General features: G+C 36.7%; 3 protein-coding genes across 7 annotated transcripts in view; 1 reads left to right on the top strand and 2 right to left on the bottom strand.

Moving 5' to 3' along the window:
- The window catches only part of LOC129787317 (polypyrimidine tract-binding protein 2), a 393,752-nt gene that overhangs the window by 29,526 nt on the left and 346,850 nt on the right, over positions 1–17,376 (top strand). The gene's annotated exons all lie outside the window — the stretch shown is intronic.
- LOC129787316 (glucose dehydrogenase [FAD, quinone]-like) lies at positions 1,992–4,433 on the bottom strand. The gene is made up of 3 exons (XM_055822814.1): positions 3,972–4,433; positions 3,777–3,910; positions 1,992–3,708 (listed from the first exon to the last, which is right to left on the bottom strand). The coding sequence occupies exons 1-3, from the start codon at positions 4,123–4,125 to the stop codon at positions 2,137–2,139; spliced, it is 1,860 nt and encodes a 619-aa protein (XP_055678789.1). The 5' UTR covers positions 4,126–4,433; the 3' UTR covers positions 1,992–2,136.
- Positions 4,332–11,099, bottom strand: LOC129791248 (juvenile hormone esterase-like). The gene is made up of 5 exons (XM_055829353.1): positions 10,742–11,099; positions 10,286–10,669; positions 9,930–10,216; positions 9,304–9,453; positions 4,332–4,340 (listed from the first exon to the last, which is right to left on the bottom strand). Exons 1-5 carry the CDS (start codon positions 11,052–11,054, stop codon positions 4,332–4,334), a joined length of 1,143 nt encoding a protein of 380 aa, XP_055685328.1. The 5' UTR covers positions 11,055–11,099.

The following is a 17,376-nucleotide window of genomic DNA, read 5'->3' as shown; positions in this document are numbered from 1 at the left end:
GGGGGCCAAAAATCAAAAACAAAATTTTCGATGAGTTTTCGATGAATATCTCAAAAACGCCATTATCGATTTGCTTCATTTTTTGATATGTTATAGCTGACTATATTATCTAGCTCCATGCCAAAAATGAAGAAAATCTATGTCGCCGTTCTCGAGATATAGCCTTCTAAAGTTAGCATGTCATATTTCGGGTTCTACAAATCCGATCTTAATCAACTCAAGCGCAAATGAAAGGTTTCGTGAAACCCTACAAATGTCTAGAACATTGCAACTTCGAGAAATGACCGCAAGAGGCGCTAAAATCGAGAACAAAGTTTTCGAAAATTTCGAACTCGAATTTTTCGAAAATGGCGACATAATTTTTTTTCATATTTCGATATGTTATAGCTGACTTCAAGACCTTTCAAACAAAAAAAAATTTATGAAAATCTATGGATCCGTTCTCGAGATATGGCCATCCAAACATTTCTTAGGGTATGACTTTTCAACTTTTCCCGACTTTGCGCGTATTTAAATTAATTCGCGTTCTAGTTTGCTCTCACAAAATTGGTACACTGAAAGAAACACAGCTCTCGTAAGCTTGGTCAGCTTACCAGTACATTTTTTCTTACGCTGTGCGGACCTTTGGTGGTCCGAATTAAGCTACGTTCCACTAAATATCTTTACGAAAGTAGGTAAAAGCTCAGATAATTCTTTTGAATGCTTTGAAACTCTTTACGTAATAATTTTATCTTGAATAGAAACATTAAACTTTCCACAGAAATTTTATAATTCTTTTTGAAAACTAACATCGTTAGAAAGTTGTGTTAGGTACTTTTGTGAATTTTATATAACCTTTTTCTGCGAAAGTTTTTTTTTTTGCACTGGTGATTGCCACCTTGTCAGCTGCTTTGGCGTGTAGAAGAGCAATATTTTCGCATTGAAGTAAATTATACATATGCAGGAAAATATATTTTCTTCCATTGTGTTTAGTTGTTAGAATTTTCAAGAATTTCCATCTCCATCCAACACTGATATGACTTTGCAAGTTTTTGAATAAAGAATGGCATTGTTGCTTTCTTGTATTTGAAGTTTTCGCAATATAAGGCGAGCTTGTCGGTGATTTTGTGCTAGATACGAAAGAGATGGAATTTTCCCGAGTTTATTCCTTCATCCCTGCGTTATATATGTATGTATCTTCCATGAAACATGTTGCTCTGTGAGACTCCTGTTTGTTCTGACGAAAAAAAAGGATAAGACTGTGAGACACATAAGTAGCATAGACGGAGGGAGTTTCAAAGTGAGGGTATATAGCTCACCTATATATGTATATAGCGAAAGGATACAATCTTCCGGAAATTGTCCAAAGTTCAGCGTGAGTGCTTAGTTCATTAGTCAGGTGGGGGCGGAGGTGGTTTCTGGTGGAAAATTTCAAAAGCTCCACCAACAGCATGAACAATCAAACGGAATTATTAATGATATTACTCGGGAGGATATGATAAAATACCGTGACAACGGAAAGCGACAACGTGCATGGGAACATACAGTATAGAATTATTCTATATATGGATTATTTTGTTGCACTTCCGCAAATGACAGGCACGAGAGTCCCCAATCCTTCCATCCCAGCAGCTCTTTCCGGTATTCCACACTTTGATGGCTCAATGATGAATTAATACCACGCTCTGTACCAGCGAGGGTGCTTTTGTGGATTAAAAGGGGACATTAAATTTGAAGGGCTACATTTTTCTCTCTATACGTCATTATTTACTACGACAACTCCACCCACAGACGCGTGGCTTCAGAGAATGTTTTATTGTTTCATGAGATAGTCCACCATTTGCAGTCAGTACGTGCTGAATTTAATGATTATTTTCAACTTTTTTTTGCAAAACTTTTGAGGACTGATCTGAAACCTATTGAACAAACTAGAAAAGCTTAAGATCTTAAAATTTGAACATTCTAATACCTCAAAGCTTATCTAGGCAGTGATCTGAATGAAAAGTAAAAGATTTTTGTCGCAAGAAAAGCATAGAGTTTATTTGCTTCAAAAACAAACATTTGATTGAGCCATGAAATTAACAGACTTCTTCAGACTACATAAGAACTGTTTATTGCTTTTAAATCTCTGAAATAATTCTGAATATAGATAGGTAATTATTGAACACTAAAGCCCCAATCTTCTTTAATAAAATCAGCTGCTTTCTCTGCAATCATAATTGTTGGGGCATTTGTATTTCCTCTGACAATATAGGGCATGATACTAGCATCAACGACCCTTAACCCAGTAGTTCCCCTAACTCGCAATCTTGAATTAACTACAGCGTCAGGATCGGAATCAGGGCCCATTTTGCAAGTCCCAACGGGATGGGAGAAAGTTCTAATTAAATGCTCCAAGTAGCAAAGCCAGTAGTCATCACTACCGAATTCTAGTCCTTGACATTCAGGAAGTTGGAGTTCGAGAAGAGTAACTTGACGTGATCTGAATGGTTCCGTATTCAGGAATTGTAAATACCATCGTATAGCCTTAAGTAAGATTTCAACGTCAGATTCCTCAGATAAGTTGTTAGGAAAGATCCGAGGCTTCTCTGCAGGTTCAACGCTACGCAACAAAACTTCTCCTCTTGATTTCTCCTGAAGATATGCGAGAGAAACAAAAAGAACGCCAGATTTTTCCACTTCAGCCCCTAATTTTTCCACAAATTGAAAATTACTGAACCCAACGGATTTGAGAAAACCCTCAGCATTGCTTTGTTGTCCTTTTTGAAAGAAAGTATGAGTTATTTGGAAATCAGGATACAATCCCAGGGGATCTTCAAGATTTACAAAGCCTGTGATTCCTTGTAAACTAATTGTACTGAAAGGTCCTTTATGTCCTGTTAGGTATTGAAAGAAAGCTTGAAGAGAGTCAGTTTCTGATGCAGCCGGAGTGTCTGGATCGACTTTTAGAGCTAGAAGTATAGCTGGATGATTCTGTAGGTTCTTACCAACTTGCAGATTACTTACAACAGGGAGTCCCATTTCGTTAAGATGATCAGCTGGCCCAATTCCAGACAGCATGAGAATTTGAGGGGAATTTATAGTTCCACTGCTAACAATGACTTCTTTTTCAGCATAAGCGCTGAGTACTTGTTGCCCTCTGAGAAGGACTTTAACTCCGGAAACTACGCCTTTGCCGTCAATCTCCAAATTAAGAACATGCGCTTGTTTGACTACATGTAGGTTAGGTCGATCCTTGGCAGGAACTAAGAATGCTGCAGCTGTACTTGCACGAATTCCATCATTAATCGTTGCTTGAAGAAATGTAAAGCCGGTATGCCTGTTTGCATTTACATCCTGTACAAAAGGATATCCCAACTCCCTAGCTGCTTCAATTATGTCGCTGGTTAGTGAATTGTTGCCACTCCAGAGCTGAACAGAAAGTAAGCCATCAGTTGAGTGGTAGTAGCCCCCAAAAGCGTCCGCGATTTCAGGATTACGATTACATTCGGATTTCTTAAAGTACGGTAAAACATCGTCAAATCCCCAGGTTGGATTCCCAAGAGCTTCCCAGCGGTTGTAATCATCTTCGTTACCTCTTACGTAAGCCATTAAATTCATTGAACTAGAACCTCCTAGCATCTTTCCCAAAGGCCAGATAGTAGCGTATCTATTGATGTTTTCTTTTGATTCAGTGTTATAGTTCCAGTCGTACTGTGTCTTGTACATAGCTGAAGCTAGAGCAGGTATCTTTTGCAGGATATAACGAATTCTATTAGAATTGTGCTTAGGGAAATTAGAAAATTAAACAAACTTACAGCTGCTTCAATTGGAGGGTCACCTCCAGCTTCTAATAGAAGAATTTTCCAATCTGGATTTTCGCTAAGCCGATTAGCTAGCACACATCCAGCTGATCCTGCTCCAACAATAATAAAATCGTAATTTCCAAAACCTGCACAACATAATTTATTTTTTAAGGGATTTTCAGAGAATTTGTTTTAAAACTACAATACCTTTTCTAATGGCAATATCTCCATAATCAGCAGGCCACATCTCAGGTGGAGAAAGGGAACACATAGAAAGGCTCATATAGTTCACAAGAAGTTCAAGGAACTGATTTGCAGCTCCTGTACTTAAACTTGCACATGGTGATGTAAAACATTCCATTTTTAGTTTTATTTTTGTTTCTTTGGAGCAAAAGTGAATGACTTTTGGCAATTTCTTCTTCTCCTTCCGTACAGATGGAAATAAAAACCTGATTCCAGCTCTTTGTCGTGTCTTATTAATTAAAGACGTAAAATGAATGGAAATTATTGAAAAAAAGAATTTTTCTTTGAAGATTTTTAAAGACTTTTATTTACTAAAAAAAAATTCTAATATTCCTACAATTTATAAACATAAAATAGAAATTATTTAGAAGGTTTAAAACCAAAAATTTATAAAGATGTTTTTTCTTCAAAATCTCAACAAAGACTAAATTCTTAGTTCTGTTTCTTTGTGAATGAAGTCACTAATATTACGGTAAATTTATTATATAATATGTATGAATGTGTAAATACATAAAATACATAAGAATTTGTGTAAGAGCAAGATTTATTAAAATTTTATGAAGAGTCGTTAACTAAAGTTTTATCAAAACTAAAGAATTTGTTCAACAAATGCCAAATAATTCAATTTTCATCTAATTTCTTATGAATATTTATAAGAACTAAAACAAAGAGATAGATTATTGAAGTATATCTAACCCACCTCTTGAACGACTTAAAATTCTATTCTCCTGATCCCACATTTTGCCTACAAAAACAAGAAAGGTACTACCTTCACTTTATCATCCTTTCCTTTCTTGTAAAATAAATCGACTTCAAAAACTCAAAATAAACGGACAGGTTAAAGATAAACATCCTCCTTTTATGCCTGGCAAAAACCTGTAGCTCCATTGATGAATCTATAAGGGAAGAAATTTTCAGTAAGACAAAGTTCCTTTCACTTATTGTTTTTCCATTTACATCTCTGACCCACCGCAATCAAGGATTCCGGGGGTTGAGATGAGAGAGTTGGGGGTGAAAGTTGAAATTAAAGCTTTTATGATGGTCGCATTATAATATCTCGCCCGGCTTTGGAAACGTGGGCTTTTTGGGAAGTTTGTGGTGGTGTGTACGTTTGAAGAGAGCCGGAGAGCTTATTCTTTGGAGGAATGGGATTTTATATCAAAGGGTACGCGCCAACATACACCGGCATCCCACCCACCCCCGTATGAAAGTACAAAACGATGAGAAAGTAAAGTTTTGTCTCGAAGGGAGGTGAACTGCAAAACCCTTTTGCGTCCAATCCAAACAAGTGGCTTATTTAATCCTGAAATTAAATTACGTGTGGGCCACATCGTCTGTGTTTTCTGGTTGATGGTGGTGCTGTTTGAAACCGCCTCTTTTTGGCCTGTGGGGAAGGGCCACCACGTTCCCTCTGCCGCCGGAGCTTTTTCTCCCGACAAAAGCTCACATGCCACAGACATACCGAGAGCTTGATTGTCGACCACATTTGCCCACCTCCCTGGGCTTTTGCACAACCCCTCCGTTTTGGTTGGTTTGGGGGAAAACTTTCAAAAGTTAACCCTGATAGTACTTGAGACGCTCCCTCATTCCACTCTACTGGCTATGTGAATTGTCTTTTGAAGAAGCCTTAGCAAATGGTCCGTTGGTGATGTTTTTTATCTGTCTCTTCACGAGTATCTTCTACACGGCACTCAATTGTCTACAACAACGCGAAGCTTTTCTTTTCATCTCCAAAAAGCTCCACATTCCCCGGCAATATGACTTTGGCATCATCCCAACTTCATTACACACCCCAATGGAAACATTTTCTATGTGGTGGAGTTTTAAGTAAAAGTTCAATAATGCAATAACAGCTCCAAGGCGAGTCTCTTGGGGACTCAAACAATGGTTCGCAATGGAATAAGAGTAATTGCTCGAGAGAGAGAAATTGGCAAAGGATTAATGTTTATTTTAAAATAATTCCAATAGATCTTCTCGTCCTCCCTCCTTTCTCTTGCTATCAATTCACTTCTTCGGTGGTATATTCTTTTCCACTTTTCCCTTCCCCATCTTTTCCGCAGGGATGAAGGGATGGAGGGATGTTGCCAAATAGAGTGGTGTGTGCAGCAGGGTGAATTTTATCTTGAGGCTACCTTCCTCGCTTTTGCCACAATGAAAATGTCTCAACAATGGCAAATATTTGATTTATATGAGAATTTAACCCCAAACTCACCATCCGGCAAATAGATTTATCTAGCTTCCATCTTAACCCATACACCGTCGCTTTCCTTTTTGTAATTTATAAAAGCACTATGCGGAAGGTTTTGAGACTCCTGAGGGATGGGGGTTGAGTGGGGTGTTTATGGGGAACAGGTGTTGAAAGATTGTTCGTAAGCACATTGAACAAATATTGCTCTGTCTCCGATCATTTATGCTTGCAAAGCAAATATCAACCTTAATCCTTTTCTATCATCTTCGCTATGCTGCCTTAGTGAAAATCCTTTCAGAAAATCTCTTCAGTCTTTTATAATTTCCCAGGATTTCCTTCAGATTCATTTCTTTTCATTATTAAAAATGTTTCTCTTAACCCATTAGCAGAAAACTCATCATCATTGAAGATTACTTTTGTAAGAATTATTCTTGTAAAGAAAAGAGAGAGAGAAAAAAATTGCCAAGATGATTATTTGGGTGTAATTGCACTTGCCTTTCTTATTACATTGAATTCCATTTTCAAACCATTCTCACTCATTGCCAATATTGCATTTTCCCGAGTCAATTGCTTCAGTCTGGCTGTGGACTTGAATTTTTATTGGATGTTTAAAGAAGGAGAAAAATTCTCATACGACAAATTGCTCCAGAATGTCTCTATCATGTAAGACTTGGGGACAATAAACTTCTTCATTTTACACGGTATTCTCCATGCAATTTTGCCTATGCCCCAGAAACTCCAGAAAAACTCAGAAAATGGAAAAATAAAATGTATAAAATATTTATTTTTCCTTCAATAGATTTCCCATAAAAATCATCAACAATATAGGGTTGATTTTTTTTTGCTAAAAGCTTCTTTTGATTCTAAAAATATCCTAGTTTACGAATTTCTATTTTTTTTCATCCCCTAAAAATCACCCCTTAGGTTAAAATTAAGAAGTGTTTCCGTCTCAGAGCAGCAAACAAAAAATATTTGAGAAAATTCGCAAATCAAATATTTTGCCAACATCGTGAACCACAATATGTAGATCTGTTAGGAGGCCACCCCCCCCATCACCTCACACCCCTTGCATGCGGCTATCCGTCCTTTTGTAGAGTCGTCGTGTGTTTGCTTTAGCATAATCTCTCTGTGTGGAGGAGTTTTCCCGGCGCAACCCTTCGGTCCAAAAAGCAAAAGGTGGTTTTGTGTCTGGCGCAAAAGGTGGGCACGGATGGGGTGAATGGTTTGGCTGATATAATAAACTTTTCATTTGTGGAACAAAAGGGAAAATGTGGGTTGCCCACTCTTAATGGATAATGATGATGATGTCGAAGATTTCAGCTGAACGAGCTCCTCCTCTGTCTTTGTTGGCTTTTCCCTTAAGTGATGGGGTGTGGGTGGAATTTTGAGAAGCTCCGTACGACGAGATAATATTAATTAATAATAAAAGACATCCAGAACTCTGCGACAAACCCCATTCTATGGGTGGGTACTTTAGCTCCACAAAGAAGGCACCATACAACCCAGATCTCCCTCTTAAAGTGGCTCAAGCGTTATGGCTTCAACCAGCAGCTTTTCCACGGGTGTGACTCAATCCGTGCGATCAGATTTTCAAAGTCATCTCGGTGGGCGCGCGCGCGCGGGGAAAAAAGCACCAGCAGAGGATGGAAAGGAGCTTTTTGCTAAAGCACAGGGCTAAGTGGAGGCAAATTACAAGTTAAATATTGAAAGATTAAAATTTTCACTCAAGTATGTTTCATCCCCCATATTTCTACAAACATCAGCACCATCAGGAGAGAGAGTGAATTATTTCGTTAAAGTGAAATGAGGCAAAATGCTTACACTAATTCCCATATAATCACACACACACACCAACCCTTTTCTATGCTGCCCACATAAATATCTCTCCGTTCTCTTTCCCGATTTGCCTCAAACTTTCTGGCTACTTCGAACCACTCATTTGACACTCAAACTCCAATTGTTTCATCCCCCTCAAACCCCTTTTTGAAATAATACAAATTATGGCTGCATAATCCACTCTATAGGGGAGACCGGGGCTAATAAAGTCACTTAAGGGTTTGGAAAAAGCCTAAAATATCATATTTCCAAGCTAGATAGAACAAAATGATCTGAGAAAGAGTTGTAGGGCAGTAAATTTCCTAAAGAAATGAGCTATACATTTCGCCTTATCTATTTGGGAAATATGATATTTTGAGCTTTTTCTAAACCCTTAAGTGACTTTTTTAACCCCGATCTCCCCTATCGTACTAAATCACTGCATACGGGACCTTCAACGATGGCGTACAACATTCTTAATCTCAACTCTCCGCACTCAAAGGTAATCCCTCGGTTGCCACACACACACACCAGCTTCAGCAAAGGATCTCACATTGCAGTGATTGTAAAGCTTTTATCCTCCCAGGATTAGGTGCCAGTATTTCACTAGATTAATCAGAAAATTTATGTACACAAATGAGGGGTTAACCACTATAGATACTATAAACTATGAATTGACTAAACGTAAAGATTTAAAGAAGTCCTTTGAAGTCCTTATTTGAGGAAACAATTTTGACCCGTCTTTAACCCTTTAAGGATTTTGCTGGACAAAGTGGTCAATTCGTCTTTTTTCGATCGCCTCAGAATTAAAATCTATTTAATATTTCGTGAGAAATTCTACATCTGTGTACAGGGAAGGATCATTACTTTAAGATCGCCGAAAGGAAACTTGGAAAAATATTTTCTTTTAAAAGAAAATGAAGATAAAACTTTTGAGGTTAGAAACCTTGATCCTCCAATTGTTAAGAGAATAAAAAAATAAGAATTCGCATTTCCCTTTCTTTTTTTCTAAAAAAAAATTTTTTTTCAATAAAATGTTTATTTAATCCTTTTTTTCACTCACATTCTTTAAAAACAATATCTAATACCATTATCAATCCTAGACCAAAATTTAACCATTTCTACGTCAATTTTGTTGGAAACTGAAACATTCACTTGGTTCGGAACCATTTTTTCGTTTTTCTGAAAAATCTGACGATCACAGAATGGAGTGGATTGTGTCGGAGTGCAAGGATTAAACCTGCTCCAGGATTTTACCTCTCCTCTGACGATAAAATCTACAATCGTCCTTACGTAAATGTCAACCATCTTAGACTCAGTTGTATTCTCTTCAAATGGTGGAAATAGAATTTTTATTGTGAAGAGATAGAGAATGTTATCTAGGTGTCCAACTCCTAGATTTAGATCCTTCCCTGTTAGGAGTTCGACAAAACTATAAGGACCCTAAAAGATTTTTTTAAGGAATACATTAAAAATATATCAAAATCGATTACGAAATCTTTCGTACCTCATATCCAAATTCGTTGATGAATATAGGATTTTTTTGGACGTCTGCATATTGCAAATACTGCGATACTAACGTAAACATCGGATACAAAAATTGTCTATCTCCAAACATCTGGAAAATGAAAAGAAAATTTGAGATTGGAATGAAACAAGAATTTCCTTTGAAAACCTTTGACCTGGTAATATTTATCCGCATTTGTGTCATCAATGTAGTTTTTCCCAAAATAGAATTTAAAGACATCATTAGCATACTTCGGTTGAAAATCCATTTGTATTGGGAGATATTTGTAAATGTTCTCATTGAATACATCTAACCATGTTTGATTGGCAACTAAATATGCTAAATTTATTCCTTCATTTGAAACTGTATCCAGAAGCATAGGTTTCTGTGCGAATCTACCTTCAGCCCAAACCTTTCTAGGATCTTCCGTCATAAATGCACCCTCCCAGTTTCCTTCAACGCAAGGACGTAGTGGTGTTGCAGGTATTGAATCAAGAACAAATAAGTCGTCCATAGCTGTCAGCAATGTCGACGCTTCGATATTTTTGAGGCCTTTTGCTAAGCTGGACTTTGAGTCTGTATCCCAATTACTTAAGCCTGAACTTTTAGCTACTAGCCTGAATTGGGCAGGAAAATCAATTGGGTACATAAATGGACCCAGAGCTGAACCGCTCATTAAAATAACGCGATGAAACAGGGCTAAAAATTGAAGACATAATCATAGTTAATTAAGGATAGAGCTAACAAAAAGGAAAAGATCGGAACTACCTTGAGAATTTGAATTCATCATTTGTAGATGAACAGTAGCTGCTCCTGAACTATGGCCAGCTAGGGTTATAGAGTTCTGGTCTCCACCAAAAGACTCAATGTTTGAAGCCACCCATTGTAAGGCTAACTGTTGATCCTTAAGTCCGAAATTTCCTTTAACCGCTTCATCTCCTGAACAGAGAAAACCAAAAATGCCAAGTCTGTAGTTAAGGGTTACTACGATAACTTCCCCATTGTCCATTAGATATTCAGGTCCAAAGAAATCAGGACTTCCTGAGAAACTTATGAATGATCCTCCATGAATCCAAACCATTACTGGTAGTTTTTTATCCTTGAGTCTGTGAATTGGCCGGTAAATGTTTAAATACAAACAATCTTCTGAATCTAGAAATGAAAGAAATATTTGTTAGATATATTCCTTAAAAAATAATTAGTTTTTTTTTCAAACAAACTTACTGGGAAAGTTAGTACTCCGTTGAGTACAGGAATCCCTGGGGTAGGTAGCATTCCAGTATCCTGACCATCCTGCATAGGGAACAGGACTCTCGAATCTGAGCTTCCCAACTGGAGGTTCAGCATAAGGAATCCCGTAGAAAGCATCATAGGGCTTTAATCGTCCACTTTCAACTTTTCCACGAACACATCCAGCTTTCGCACAAACTTCTGGCTCTGAATAAGTTAGCTTTTCACTAAAATCTTTGCTTTGATTTTGAGAATTTATTCCCAAAATTAAACATCCCGAGATAAGTATTAATGTAAAAAGATTCATTTGGAGAAGTTTGTCTCCAGCCTCGCTTCGTTTTCATCGCAAACTGATGGAGTATTGCCGAGACTTTGATTTCGTGGTCACATCTTTCGAGGTTTTACTTCAATACCGGTTTTGGGAATGAATTTAGTTTTCTTATCATTTTTGGCATAATAAATTCTTAATTTGTTTTTATTATATAGTTTGGGTGACGTCATTTGAATTTTATAAGAGTTTCAGTCAAAAATATATAATAATATGTAGGCATGGATGAATGTGGGCACAGATGTCTAGTTTTTGTATATACATCAAGGGGATGGTTTAACCTCATTTTCAGTGAAGAAAAGTCACTTTTTGTTGAACAAAATGTATGAGGAATTCTCGAATCTCGCCCAATCTCGACCGATTCCCGAGAAACACTTTAACTTTTTTTATATTAATAATGTTATTTCGATGATGAGAAGGGATCAACCGAGAGCTAATTAAATGTACTTTCGATTGCAAGTGGAATTGTGCAAATTGATCGCATATTTTGATCGGAAGAACCTGCTGCCTCACTAAAAGTACTGATTTCTCGGGGTTGGGCATCCCCTTGATATACATAATTTGTATATATTACAAAACCAGTCAAAAATCTCTCATTGACTGGAAAATTTTTATTCTCTTTTGGGAATATAAATTTTTTTTAAATTAAAACACAAATAAATAATATTTTGAAATAAACAAGAAAAAAATTTAAATAAATTATCTTTTTCTTTTCAGGTGAGTCTCACTGAGGTGTATCAAGCCTCAACGAGTATTTTGTAAGTAATATTAATATGATCCTTAAATCCTAATTTTGTTGATTATTAATCAAAGTCCTTTTTATACATTTACATGCTTCAACAAAATTATTTTTCAAAGCTCTTAAGATTAGTTCTTGAACGGTCAAGAATGTAAAGCAAAAATTGAAATATTTTTTCTTAGTTTCATGTCCTTTAATTCATGCATTAGAATCAATATTTTGTCATGCATCAGCCCAAAAAAAGAAAATTTCTACTCAGCCCAGAAGCAGATCTAACTTCTCTCAGATTCATCTCAAGAAAATCTCTCAAAACTCATATTTTTTTTATTTATAAATTCGAATTTCTACGTTGTTGAGAAAAAGTTTGTCAACCCATCATTTAGTCCTCATTCAACAAGTCTCCTCTCCTTTTGGTCGCTTAAATTGATTTCATCTTCAAATAAAACATTTAATAAAGTGATTTCAAAAGTCATACACATGCCCAAGGAGTGCCAAAGAAACGCAAACACGCACTCTTTCACGGCAAATTGAAATTGAATGTTGATGTGGGGTGAGAGAGAGAGTTTTGGTATCCCCCAGTGGATGTCACATCATCAAAGGATCCCCAGGAAATTAAGGAGAAAAATAGATGCTTATCAAATTCGGGAAATCATCATCCCTGTCGTCCTCACTTGTGCCGTGACACTGACAGGTGAACTTTCTGCCAGACACATGAAGAAATGAGGTGGAAAAGCCCCCCTCTTCCCCGCCCCATCCATTCGCGCATAGTAAAGGAAAACTTTTCCAACCCCAAATTGTTAGCTCAATCACTTCGTAGCGCGTACAACCCTCAATCTTACAGACCAAAAGACTCCTCCTTTGGAGGTTGTTTCCCTCACTCTCACTTTAGGTATTCCCGGGCTAAGTAAATTCCCATCACGCATAATTTACCTCTTGAGGAAATTGAGTAAATTCACGCCTCTTGCGAGAGCTTAATTAATGATATAAAATTAATACAAGAGCCTGTCAATGGTTAGGAAAATCCCCACAAAATGGGAAAATATTACAATTGTTAATTAACACACACACACACGTTTACAAAAAAAGAACTTTCTTCCCTCTTGGCTGAAACTTTGAAGCTTAATGCGAAAAACTGACCAAATATATTTTTTTATTAATTAATATTCAATGTAAAATATTAACTTTCAAAAGTCACCCACATTGATTTTCTTCTCACTGACCAACTTTTTTAGCTGTGATTCTTTCTTCAAAGAAGCACAGCTTCTGTGTACACTCAAAAATGCAAAGTCGTCAGATCGGGCTCAAACTTGGGATGAGCACGAATTAGGGTCCCTACATTCCAAAAAACGTATGCGCCAAAAATCTGTCCGGCCGTCCGTCCGGCCGTCCGGCCGGAGTATAACGCTAAATTGCGAGAGAACGGTGATAGATAGAGACTTGCGGTCAACGGCAAAGTTCATATATCGGGTGGAAGACATCCGATTATGACGTCAGATCCGACCCCCCACCCCCCCGTCCGCCATTTTGAATAACCCCCAAATTTTGTTTTCGCTATATCTCAGTCCCTGTAATAGCTAAAAATCTGAAATTTTGATATGTTGTAGGGGCCATCAAGACCTTTCCAACGATACCACATTTTCGAAAATCGGCCAAGCCGTTTAGCCAATATGGCCGCCACAACTTTTCATTGAAAATCGACTATAACTCGAAAACGGCTTGACCGATTTTGATCAACTCGGGCTCAAATGAAAGATATTAACGAGCCCTACAACTGCTCGGAACATTGCAAGTTCAAAAAATGACCGCAAGTGGCGCTAAAATCGAAAACAAAATTTTCGATGAGTTTTCGATGAATATCTTGAGCACCGCTTTATAGAATTGCTTCATATTTTGGTATATTATAGTTGACTATAATATCTTTCATCATGCCAAAAATGAAGAAAATCTATGTAGCCGTTCCGGAGATATCGCGTTTTAAAGTTAACATGTCATATCTTGAGTTGTTCAAGTCTAGCGCCCCGCGAAGCGGGGCGTTTTATATATACACATAAAAAAGTAAAGTAAAATATATATAAATGCATAGATATATACATATAAAAATGCAAAGATAAAGATATATAAACTGCAAATATAAAAATTAAATATAGCATGGATGGAACAGTATAAAGCGAAAGAACGGTAAGTAAAACTTACGGGCTGTGATTCTTTCTTTGTCAGTGAAATGTGAAGATGGCAGAAAATTGAGGATGGGCAAATTTTTAGGAGAGACTTACTCGTGAGCCGAATCACAGCCAACGCCCTCCACGATTCAGACTTTCTTCAAAATTGCAGCGCGTTGGCTGTGATTCGGCTCGCGAGTAAGTCTCTCCTAAAAATTTGCCCATCCTCAATTTTCTGCCATCTTCACATTTCACTGACAAAGAAAGAATCACAGCCCGTAAGTTTTACTTACCGTTCTTTCGCTTTATACTGTTCCATCCATGCTATATTTTTTTTGAGAGTTCGTTTTTATACCCTCGTTAAACTTTCGGTGCCACTCATGCGACTAAAAGCTTTTTAACTTCAACTTGAGAAGTTTGGTGGATTAAGAGGTTGCTCCCTGAAGTATTTTGCGGAAAAAACATGTTCTTTCAGTTAAAAGTTTATTGAAAGAAAATCTATCTCGCAAAGTGACCCACCAGGCGCCTCCATTTTTACAGGGACGTATTCAGTGAAGACTTTTGGGTGTTTAATAACCCTTAAAAATATAGGCAGTTTAGGATTTTCTTTGAAGGTTAAAAAAAATATTTCCAGGCTAAAAAATTAAATAAAAGTGATTTTCAAGCATGAGGAAACGGAAAAAACGAATGAAAATGTCAAAAATGACGTCCTACCAAAGGTAAAATATAAAAAAAGTATAAAACGAAAAGAAAAAAACGTCAAATATTAGAATAAATGTCAAAAATTTGACATTCAATGTGAAACGTTAGAAAAGTCAATCACTGGAAAGAATAGAAAAAAATTCTTAAATATTAGAAAGAACCGTCAAATGTTTGTAAATAAAAATTAAACGTATTTGAAAATAAACATGAAATGTTAGAAATGTCAATTGTTAAAAGAGAAATGTCAAATGCTCTAAAAGTTATAAAAGAAAAGTCAAATGTTTGAAAAGATTAGCAAAAAAAAACATTTATAAAGGTCGTCAAATATGTAAAAATAAAACGCTTTTAAAAATATACGTTAAACGGTTGGATTTGAACGTCTTTGCTTGTATTTAGATAAATGCAAATTTTTAGTCAAATATTAGAAAAGAAATAAAGGATTTATTGTAATATGCCCAATCGGGCTAATATACAATTTCTATTACATATTTTTATATCTGTAAATGGGTCAATCTCTTCACTTTTATCTCTAATCAATGTATCTAAACTAATCCCTCGCACTATCTCTTATCTTTTCAAAAGGAAATATTCTTAAGGTTTTCCTTACTATCCTTGCAATTGATGAAGTAACAGACCAATTAAAAATTAGTCACAAACACTTCAAATCGTTTAAAGATTTTACATATGGTTCAAGATTTTAGTAAATCAAAACTGAAAACTGAAATATTACATAAAATACATTTCAAAATTAAAGAAACAAAACTAAACTCAAATAAATCATATTTAATACTGCTGAGCTTTCAAAACCTAGAAATCTTTCTCAAACAAAATTTTACTAACTAAATTGATTTGACATCGCTGCTGCTTTCCTCAGTGGTTTTCTCCTTTCCGAATTGCTCACTATTCCCATCGCAATATTTAACCAATGAAATCTATTCTGCATCAGCTTCCTTGTCGATCCATCTTTGTTCAGAAAGTCAAACCAGATTCTCGTTGAAAAGCGGGCCCTCAATTCTCCAATCCTCAAGTCCAGCTCTCCGCATCAAAATGATCTCCAAAATACTAAAATGCTCCACGGTTAGCATCTCAGCGCAGCGTGATGTTTTCAATCTCAATTGACAAAATAATACAATTCTTTCGCTCCGCAATATCTTCAAGAATTACCCTCGTACTAGCTTAGGCTAAATCTTGTCAATCCAGCTTTCCAATTTATACTTAATACTTAATCGTCCAGGATCTCTATTGACTTCGCAGTACTAGTCATGATCCATCGAGAGCCAGCTTCCATGTTATTCTATTTGTCTTCTTTAGTTCACTTCTCCTCTGGTTTTAATTTCTCACAAAATGAGATGCCAGATCTGGTTAATTCGGGTAAAGCTCACTCTACAACACTCTCCCCAAACCTCTCACATTTGAAGAGAGAGAGAGAATTAACGTCCCGTGCTGATTAATCCAAAGTCCAAAACCAATACTGCCGTTAGGCCTTCTGCAATTTTGCTGGCTTCATCGCCAATTTTCAAAAATTTTCACTCATCTTAAGTATAAAATAACTTTAAAATTTCACAAAATTCACTTTTAATTTTGATTTCAGAACTATGTTTTAATATTTTAGAATAATTCAATATACTCCTCCACTACTTTTTCCCATCTTTTACATCCAAGCTTTCGCTTGCTTGCGCAAGCACACCCTTCTCGCATCGTATCCCTCACATCACTCTAGAAAAGAAATATATTAACGAAACCAACGTCATAATGGCAAAAATGCGAAGGCTCCTTAATTAGACCATCTGCTAATATTTTTGCCACAAAACAGGAGATGATAGAAACAATCTCATTTTACTTCTAAATACTTCTTAATCCATTTTTAGAGTCCTTTAAAAAAAGTTTTTCCCCGTTGAATAGATTTCTGACTACATCCCTGTGTATTCTTATGATTTTTTCCTCCCAGATTTTATATGTAAACTAACTTGGTTTATCGCATAACTTCTCGGACGTCTTATCACTGTCACTTGATTCTAAATTTTATGGGCAATTTTTTGTGAGTTTTGCAGATTGAGAAAATGGCAAAAACTTTCAGGAGAAATGCAACTTTAGCATAACTTTCAATCCTCCTAATCCTCAAATACTTCATCGCTGTGTAGCAAGAATGTTGCGTTCCGCTGACGTGTCTGTGATCTCCCTTAAGGAAAGGATGACACCTCATGGATAAATTCGTAGCGTTGATGGAGCTCTCTGTGTTTTGCGTCGCTTGTACTTTATGGGAGACACCTTCATCCATACTTTATACATTATGATAATTCTCTCTGAGATGGAATTATTAATTAATTTTCCACCCCCTCCCCCTCGTACCTTTACACTTTGTGTATGACTTCCATTACATCGGGATGGGTATAATCTTTCGTGTGGTGTGTTTGTTTGTGCTTGATGAAAGGTAATATAACTTTGTTCTTTGCGCTTGTGTGAAATTGTGGAATTACCAAAGTGATGGCAGTCTAAAGGTGCAGGACGCTCTATGTAGGGCTGTGCTATATATATGGGGTTGATGTGGTTCGGATATAGGGGCAGGCAGAAGCTCCTCCCGTCCCCACATACTGCCTTCCATTAAGTGGAAGTTTCTTCTGAAAACTGTGAGATGATGGCTCGGGGTTCACCAAAAGAGAATCATCTCTAGAGTGGCTTTTGCCGTACATCCGGACGAATT

This window comes from Lutzomyia longipalpis, chromosome 1, assembly GCF_024334085.1.
Source record: "Lutzomyia longipalpis isolate SR_M1_2022 chromosome 1, ASM2433408v1".
Classification (NCBI taxonomy): Eukaryota; Metazoa; Arthropoda; class Insecta; order Diptera; family Psychodidae; genus Lutzomyia; species Lutzomyia longipalpis.
The sequence above is the reverse complement of the archived record's forward strand: the minus strand, read 5'-3'. Positions and strand labels throughout refer to the sequence as shown.